Source organism: Pundamilia nyererei, unplaced genomic scaffold, assembly GCF_000239375.1.
Source record: "Pundamilia nyererei isolate P.nyererei 1_Seehausen unplaced genomic scaffold, PunNye1.0 scaffold00078, whole genome shotgun sequence".
NCBI lineage: Eukaryota > Metazoa > Chordata > Actinopteri > Cichliformes > Cichlidae > Pundamilia > Pundamilia nyererei.
Genome location: NW_005187479.1, coordinates 2,153,669 through 2,163,555, shown reverse-complemented (window position 1 = coordinate 2,163,555; position 9,887 = coordinate 2,153,669). Strand labels below are relative to the sequence as shown.

General features: G+C 38.6%; 1 protein-coding gene across 5 annotated transcripts in view; it reads right to left on the bottom strand.

The window, feature by feature from the left end:
• brsk2a (BR serine/threonine kinase 2a) overlaps window positions 1-9,887 on the bottom strand; it is a 170,256-nt gene that overhangs the window by 44,331 nt on the left and 116,038 nt on the right. For all 5 annotated transcript variants that reach the window (XM_005737691.2, XM_005737688.2, XM_005737692.1 and 2 more), the window contains one exon: window positions 8,596-8,736. In XM_005737691.2, the coding sequence (XP_005737748.1) occupies window positions 8,596-8,736 (141 nt within the window). The remainder of the gene's footprint in view (window positions 1-8,595; window positions 8,737-9,887) is intronic.

Below are 9,887 nucleotides of genomic sequence, written 5' to 3'. Positions count from 1 at the left end.
GTGACCACAGTGCACACGTCTAATGTTGCTCACAGTGGTCCAAGGGATCGCTCAGGGAGTTTGTATGTTCGCTCAGACACATGAAAAATTAGAGGGAACATTGCCGCCGAGCCAACAAAAAAGTAGCTAAAGAAGAAGCACGTTAAGGGAGCGACCTCACCAGTCTCCAGACCTCAGTCCTACAGAAACTCTGTTGAGGGAGCTGAACTTTTAAGCTGCTAAGTATGCATAGCCAAGAAACCTAAAGGATTTAGAGAGTTTCTGTAAAGAGGAGTGGGTAAAAATCAGGCGAACAAGAAACGTCGTGTTACGATTGGGGATCAAATGCTTATTTCACTTAAGGTAAATCAATTTACATGTGTTTTTCTGGATTTTTGGTTGACGTTCTCTCTCTCCATTAAAATTAAACTACAGTATAAATGAGAGCGTGGTCATTTCTTTGTAAGTGAGCAAACTTCCAAATTCTGCAGGGGATCAGACAGTTATTTCCCCCCCACTGCATATATATTACAGTGTTGTCCACATTTCTCAGCTGAACACAGTGCATTTCATATGATTTGAATACTGTTTGAAAATATTTTTTTTTGTCATGAACCATTTTCACATGCTTTCAAAACTGTCAATCAGGACAGAAATACAAGGACTGAAGAAATGTTGACATAATTTTAAAGTAAAAGTCCACATGATACATACATTTGAGTGCCAGATTTGAAGCCCACACATTGCTTTAAGACTCATTTGATCTTCTATTTGAGTGACATTAAAAAGTTCACTTGGGCAGCTGCCAAAATCTTTACACAGATGACGTACACATTTAAGTAATTACCTGTCACAAGACTTGCATTTAAACTGGATCAGTATCAAGAAGCAAGACCTGCCTGTGAACGTCTCCCAGTGCACCCGTTGTGTCATCTCCTCCAGTTCTATTTAGGCCTATGGGGGGGGTTTGAGCAACAAAGGGGCATTAATGCATTGTTGCATATAATCTAGTTACTAAAAGTGGGATTACAATGACAGCCAGAACAGCAATAAACAAACTGTTTGCTTGTTGTGCCAAATCTATGTGTGCAACTCAGCGTTTGCTCTTAATCCAGAGGAGTTTGACTAGGGATGATAGGATGAGCAACGGACCTTCAAGGCAGAATAAACAGACAAGCTGCCAGAAAAGCAGTGGAGTGAAAGAGTGGCATAGATATTTAAAAACCTAGAGTAACACCAGCCATCTAATCCATGGTGCCATGCAAGTGTAAAATTCCTTTAAAGTGTTTATCCATGCCTTGTACGAAATTCGACTGCTCGGGAGGCTTCAACATCATCTCTTATCTGGTCATCTAACAGCATGTCATGTCTTTAAACTGTTGTTTTTGTTTTCCTGCACTTGATCTTATTTTGTTTTCCTATTTCACAGCCTAATTTATTTTACCTTTCTTTGAACAATCATCCCCTCACTACCACTAGCCCATTCCCCCTAAATCGAGGACCATAAACCAACCCACTACTTTCATTTTCCTTCTTCCTGCTTGATTTTCCATAACCATTTCACCCATCCCATTTCCATTTTTCCATTTCACCTCCTCTCAACATCAATTTCTCTCCTCTCACAAAGTTACACTTCAACAGTAAGTGGCACTGCAGGAGAAGAAAATATCAGACAAATACAAAGACAAGAAGAGAAAGAGAAAAAAAAAGGTCTGTGTTTGTAGGAGCCATCAGCTGTAATGATAGGCTATATGGCACAGGCTTTCTACAGGCAGGTAAGCAGGCAGCCAGACTATCATCATGGACAGCTCTCCAACAAATATCGGCAAACCCACAAAACAGCAAAGAAATTACGATATTGATGGCCCTACTTGTTGAACATAATTAATTAATTAACATAAGTAAAAGCCAGCCAGGCTTCAAATGGTGTAAAATCGTGCATGAGCCATGCATGTTTGTGCACTGATGAGAGCTTATCGAGGTATGTGATCATTTTTGTCTTTGTTTGTCTTCACACTGAGTCTGCAAAAACTACCAAGACATACTTCATGAAACCGTGGAAGCAGTGGAACACTGTTAAAGGAATCAGTCTTCTGAATTGTGGAACAGATGCATTTGTTTTACTGCAAGAGGGCATTGGGCATGGATGCTCTTTCAGAATGACCTATTCTATACTTCACAAATGAATTGGAGCAATAATTAACAGTCCATATATCTACCACTGTTTTTCCACTATGTCACTATGTTATCAGCGGGGCTTGAGATATGTGCTCCAAATACATCTCCATTCATGCATGTGGTTGGTTCTCCCTCCGGAAGGGAGATATGCAGCGGCTAATGACAAAGTGTGGGAGAGACAAAGTGAGGGAAAAAGGTGGATGTGGATGATATGCGGGATTATGCTACTGCGTGGGTTTAATGTGACTTCTGGACCAAGCATTTGTTTGTCATGTAGGTGGCAGCAATAATGTGCACATCATATTATCAGGAATAGGAAAAGGAAAGACTGCGTTAATATGTGTGAGCACATAAACGGAAGCTTCCTTGGTGAAAGGGTTAGAGTTCCCACAGGTGGAAAGACTACTTTGGTTAGGGTGAAATAGTCTTTTATTCTCATCTGTAGACAGCTTTGAATGTGTCCATGCAGATAAAGCTGCGAATATAAGAATAGAGACATTGTGAACTGGGTTCATCATAGAAAGCTAAACTGTAATTTAAAAAAGTGCATCCAATTATGACACTACAATTAAATGCATTAATATGTGTTGTTGAAGACTGACAGAATCATGTTACTGTGACTCGTAAGTTAAATGAAGAAGTACATTTCTGAAAAATTGTATGACATTTTTGAAACATTGTTACACTGTTACTGTGACCTTGAGCAACAAACTGCAACTCTAGAAGTGCTGCTCTCTAGTTGACCTCTGATGTCCCTACAGGAGCAAGTGAAAGACAAATTTTTTACAAAGATCAGTAAAATGTCATATTATCATAGGCGCGCTGTGCTCTGATCTGTGCTCTAACCAGTCTGCCAGTCCGTCTCTGTGTGAGTCACAGGTTTGCACATCTCACTTCAGAAGACTTCAAATAACAAATACAAGGCATGTCTTAATGAGAAGGAAAGGGGGAATAGGAAGCTAGTTTGACACTAGATCTATATTTATGCTTTTCTCTCACTGCTGCAGCATCTATTATGCATTTCTTCCAATGAAGATTATTTTCGCACATCGGTTTTTACCCCAGCTGTACCTATCTTTGCCTCATCTCCCTTGGCAGCTATCCCCGTGTGCTTCACTTTGTCCCCTTCTCTCCCTAAAAAAAAAAAAAAAAGACTACTCTGAATCAGAGACTAATCTGAATCAGGGAGAGAAAACACTGAGTCATAAACCCCCATTTTCCCCTACATTATTTCATTTATTTCAAGCCTTACATCCATCAAGCTGAAGAGATCTTATTTGGGGATAAGACGTGGGTGGAAAACGGAAGCATGAGGAAATGTGAAGAAGTAAAAATGAGAGAAAAGAAAGGTTGAGGAGCATGTGTTTACCCCCACTCTGCACGGTGAGTCACAGAGAAAAAAGGGGCACTTCAATGGCCTGCGTAGGTCTCCTGTGCAGACAAGTCAAAATGGAAGGAATGATTGCAGAAACACTTTTTTATTGAGGGGATGCTGGGATCTCACTAGTGAGAATGGAAGGGAGGTGAGAAGGGCTGCGTCTGCCTGTCTGTTTGGCCCTAATTGAGGTTGGGAGGAGGGCGAGTCAGTGTAGCAACACTCCCAAATAATCCTCCTCATGACAGATTTACAAGGAATCATTTTCTGAGAGTGTTAGTGAGGGGATTTGAGGAGCTAAGACAGTGAGACAGCAACAAAGTAAAACAGGGACGAAGAGGTAAAACTGCCCAGCTCTGATAATCTATCTTTGTGCATGCACTTAACATCAGCTCCAGATGCTTCCTTTTAATTGATCTAATCTGTTCTCACAGCCATTATCAGAAATGTATTTACATGGAATGATAAAAGACTTCTAATTTTTATTCCTTCCTAAGGTGGAACAGTTTTGTTCTATTTTTGCTTGTGCAACAATTATATTGTGGGGGGAGGGTTCACCCCTCCAAGTGTTCCAGTTTAAATGTATCAGCATCATTTGATGGTTCAGACAATAAAATAAAGGTGACTGCATCATCTAAAGATAGTTCAAGTGTAAAGTTAGTCTGAAGAAAGCAGCAGCTTGTGCACAAGAGCTCTCATTTAAAAAAAACAAACAAATAAGTAAATAACAACAGCCATACTGGAAGAGGGTCGTTTATAAACTATGCAGTAAAATACAAATAATATCTAATCATAAGAATTGCACTGTATAATTCCATGACAAATTACCTTAATTTTTCCTCTTAATTAACTGTGCAACATTATACTAATCTACATTGGAGCCATTCACAACTACGCTCCAGGTTAAAAGGAGTACTGAATGCTGTTTTTCACTGGCTTAGAGTCGTCTCTTTCATCAGTATAATACTCTACTGTGCACGGAGAAATAGAAAAGCCTCTGTGTCTCTTTGTAGCACTTTCAGCCACATAGCCTTGGCACAAAAGTTATGATGGGCATACATTATCATCATGAGTTGACTGGCTATAACTGGAAACAGTTATAGTGCCAATGAAAAATGCAATGGCCATGGCCTGGCCATGGCTACGCTAGGGTTTTATGATGATCTCCTAGTTTAAATCTCAAGCCCTTGCCAGTGATGACTATCACAGTGTGATCAGCAAGAAAACAAAATCATAATGTGCTGGATAATGAGCACATTTTGATTGTTACTTCTGCAAGTAAACACGGACCCTGATCTAGTCTTTGCCCTACGTTGTGTACAGCGCCTTAGCTACGCTTTACTGTTTATTCAAACATTAATTTTGCTGAAGTGAAATCTGACTCACCACGTTGACTCAGTTGACACAAACAACAAAAGCAGAGTGAATACTCTTGTTCCAAAGAACTTTTATATGCATACTTTGGCAAATATGCAGGTAGATAAATATGCAGGAATTTTTAACTCGTGAAAACAATCAGCACATTTACTAAAACAAACTATTATCTTTTAGTTCTGTTGTGTAGCAGTAGGTTTGTTTACTGTACTTCATGATTGGCCTCAGGTACACAGTGTATCAATAATTTAATAATATAAATGTGATGGTCTTTTGCCACAGTTTTGTTTTGAGTTTTGTTCTCATAACTTTTGAATTCTACTCACTTAAAGAGTGAATAGAGGGATTTGCTCCCTTGTATTTTTGTACTATTTTCCTTCCCATTTGTCCTTTTGTATTATGTTTTAGGCTGCTCTCTGAGTTTTGCATTCTGGTTTATGGTGTGGCTATTCTCTTTTTCTCCTTTTCCATTCTCTCTTTTTTTGACTTTCTAGCTGACTGGTGTTAAGGTTCAAAAATTGAGGAAGGAGAGTACAAACCACCATGGTCCAGAAGATCTTGGTCAAACAATGATTTTAATGAATGCACATGTGGGAAGACACCCTGTACGCAGACAGCAATCGATCTTCGACTTAATCAAAGCATAAACAGATTTTTATAGCATCAGGGTTTGATTTACTGACGCCCCTTCATGCGTCACAGATACATTTTATACATACACACGTCAAATCAAAACCACAATGACTTTTAACACAGTTTAAAAGAAGATCATCATCGCCGGTACTTCCTGTCTACCTTTCTGTTCTTGTCTTAAAGTAAATTGTTCCTCTTTCTTGCCGAGACAACAAGGAACGGTTCCTCGTTTACAGAGACACTCTCGCAGTTACAACCAGACATGACTAACCTCTTTCCTATAAATAAATCTCACTAATGTGTGTGTGTGTTGACCTTACTCAGCCTCTATATCACCTCTCACCTACTAACTGTCTGTGTCTTGTCCTTAAATGCTCTTTCTCAATTCACCTGTTGCACTTCTGACCTTTCACCAGAACAGGGGCTCATCCTTAGGTACAATAACCTAACTGAAACTACATGTACTATGTTGAATAAATGTTTTAATCAAGAACCTCTACTAAGAGCTTAGTAAAAGAATATAAAAGTATAACAGACAATTTGAATAACCTAGTAATTCAAATAGCCTCGTCTAACCTGCTCCTCAGAATAACTTTCGGTTTCAGTCCTGCAAAGCCTTCTGCAACTCTCTGCAACTTCCTGTCAACTGCTGCACTTAGTCTTTCTAAGACACACACACACACTGTTTAAACCTCTGAATACAATATCAATGCTGCAGATTATATTATTAATGCAATGGTAATGATGATGATTATTTATTTTCTGGTACAGATTGTTGTCTTAGTCCTCCCTCCGTCTCCTCTAATCCCTTTGTATTTCCCTGTCTCATAATTGCACTGAAGTTTTTAGTATTTAGGTATAAGACGTATGTCAGTTTTACTTCCTGTCTGTCTTCCCTCGATTTCCTAATTGTTACCTTCCTGTGTCTCCTCCCTAATCAACCTTCTGTGTGTATAAACTCTGTTCTTCACCTGCCGTTCTTTGTGGAGCTCTCTGGTTATATCCCCTGTGCGTTCCCTGCCAGTATATGGATAGCATTTGATTTTTCCTTGTAGACGTTTGTGTTTTTTGGACTTTTAGTTCAGCCTAAATAAGCAGCTCCCTTTTTGTGTAATCTGTCTGCCTCGGACGTCCTGCATTTTGGTTCCCTCTCCAATTCTCCACGTCTCACCAAATTAACCTGTCATTAAGAATTTTTAACATTTTTCACTTGTGTGAATTTACTGTTATGTGTGTTATGTTACTAGATTATGTAATTAAACTCATCCTGTTAATTTTTGTTTTACATTAACAGACCCAGGTGTTATTTGATTTAGGAAATAATACACAAAGTATTTATAAATTTCAAGTAGCTGAATGTAGGACTATATTTTGTCTATATGTTGAATCTTGCAATTTCCTTTTGCAGCTTCTGGCAAGTAGCTGGAGATTTCCAGTTTTTATTCCTCAAGAAGGTAAAAATAAATGCATTTGATATTATTCAGCTCTATGGTCCTGGTGCTCTGCCATGTAAGAAGACGCTGATAAAACACAGAATAAAAGAATACACTCTGAAACACAGAAACAAACACGCTGCCTTGTTTAGGAAAACAAATGTTCACTACGTATAATCTCCACACGACGCACCCTATATACACACACACATAGAAAGCAAGAAACAAACACATACAAACAAACGAGGTTCCTAAATCAGTCTCCTGCTGACATGTTTGACTTCTGAGGTCTATATGATTGCCTCTAGCCTATGAGCTGGTAAACAGTTAAATTACCCCCCGAAGTCAAACAAAATGTGTCACGTTGGAGCATGTTATGGAAATTATGTTTAGAACAGGTTTACTGTCGTGCAAAAATAATGTTCCAAAAGACACAGAATATAAAATATAGATGGGTTCACTATGAAAACATTTCATATCAAGAAGAAGAGAAATGAGCACACACACTACAGCAGGTACGGTCATCCAGTTCTGACGTTTATTCTTCCACAGGATGTGTTTTTACTATTCCACAGTTTGTGTATGTCTGTTTGTCCTCCTTCCTGATAAGAGGGTTTCTACTCTTGCCTTCACTCTGCCTAACCTCGCAGGTTTGCAGAAATAAATAGAGACACCTGAAAAGTGATCTGAGACCTTTGCACAGGCCTAATTTATCATGTTACTGAGAAAAAAATGTCCCTTCTGCTTCTCACTGAATCATATTTTCAACTTTTCAAGTTAACACCACATCTTTTTCACTGATTTGTCATGGCTTATCTGCTTCACGATAAACAAACTCATATTTCCTTTTGATTTTGTTTGAAAAGAATGCATATAGATTCAGATATGTGTCTGAGATTCTCTTTGCCACATGTCAGCGATACTCACAAACATGTTGCAAAATAAGCAATATTAAGGGTTTTTTTCCCCATTCTGTAATCTCCATAATGAATGATTGGTATGAAAACTAAACAGCACTCCAAAGATCTGAATAAACTGACTGAAATTTACATTATAGATTCACTTTAGGAAAAGTCTGCATCTTTCCAGAAGTCATTACTGGGGAACTCATTATTTGTTCAATGTTGTATGACAACCAAATTGACTTTGTTACGCCTCCTGGGTATGATAGTTTTACACATTTTTTAAACGTAACTGATGTTTTTTATGGATTACACATAATGAATGTGCCTCTTATGGGTTTAACTCCAAGTATCTCAAATATTACATCTAGTCTGTGGTTTTCACAAAGTTCTTGTATTACAGCCCTATTTGTATGTATGCAGAGGACAGCTAATCTTATTACAATTTTAAATTCAATATTTTTTCTTACATCTCAAATATTGAAGCATTTATTTTATCAATGTATATTTGAGAATATTTGAGAATTTCCTTTATTTATGTCAAAACTATATTTGTTTTCCAAATGTCAAAAACACTGCTGAGTATCAATGAAAAAAAAAGATTGGACTGTTTCACTCAGTATCTTTATTAGCTCCTGTTCCATAAGTGCAATCCAACCCTTTACACCCTCCACAGTAGCAGCAGCTATGACAGGAGGTTTTTCATGAGGATTTCACTTACCATATGGAATGACTGTGGCAAAAATCCAAGGCAGACATGATTTGTCTGAAAAATTTCCTGGCCTCTTTAGGTGTTAACCTGCCTTTCTTCACCAAGTAGTCGAACAGTTCACCACCAGACACGTGTTCTAGCACGAGGTACCTGAGAAACAGAGAGGAGACAAAGAAATTAGGAATGAAATCAAGAGAGTACATGAGAAAAAACTCTCATACATGCACCCAGAAAGAAGAAAAATACCTGCCAGAACAAATACCTGCCCTCTCTACAAAGCCCTAAAGAAAAGAAAAACCTTGGACCTCTAAAGTTTCTGAGAAATGGCGCAATGGCAGGATGATAGTTCCCTCGAAGCACATAGATTAAAGACTAACAAGCTTTCAAATCTTTATCTTTGAAAAACTATATCATGCTGATTAATCTTTTTTATAATCTTTGGCGATCTATTGTCCATCTACTTAGTTTCATAGCACACACATACACACACACACACACACACACACACACACACACACCCTCCTTGCCATCACTTCATCATTTCATGCGGCCCTTCGTCAGGTGGCCTTTGAGTCTGTGTGGCCAAGCATTCTGTCATCCTGACTGTGTGGCCATGCTCTGCAGCTCCAAGGGGAGAGGGAGGAGATGAATCTTCACTGACCCATGCCTGCAGCTGCGTCTGTGGATTGAAAGCAAGGAGTGCCCCGGCCCTGCTCCGATCTCAACTGCTCATATATCCTGTACTCAAACTCACTCCATCTTCACTAGGACAAAGTGAAATCCAGACTGATAGTAAAATATTCTGTCTCTCCCGTTCTGGATATTAGGGTGCACATGGGTCTCTTTCATTGTATTAACATATGGCGTCTCAAACTGTAACTAGTGACAGCGCATGTGCTCATTAAACAGCCCTCAGTCCAAAGGCAAAACCTTTGTTGGAAAAGCCTCGGCAGCTTTGGCAAAAATAACAACCAGTCCAAACACAAGTGAGTGATCACAAATTACAAAAACACATACATTTTGCATGCAGAATAAGGACGGCTACAAATTTAATTTCTCTGTGAGGTAAGTTTTCTGGTCTGTGACTTAAAATACTGGCGTTCAGGCAGGATGCTCCACTGAGTTTACCCTAAAAAAGATAAATTTTTGTTACTGCTGTAATTCCTCCGATTATTCTGTTTTAAATTTGTATTTGTCTCTGAAAAATTTGCTTTATTATGATGCAAGAATCAGGATTTCCCTTTCAGATTTAATATTATATCTAAGCTAAAGTATTCAAGGTTTAGGAAAATTCTACTACT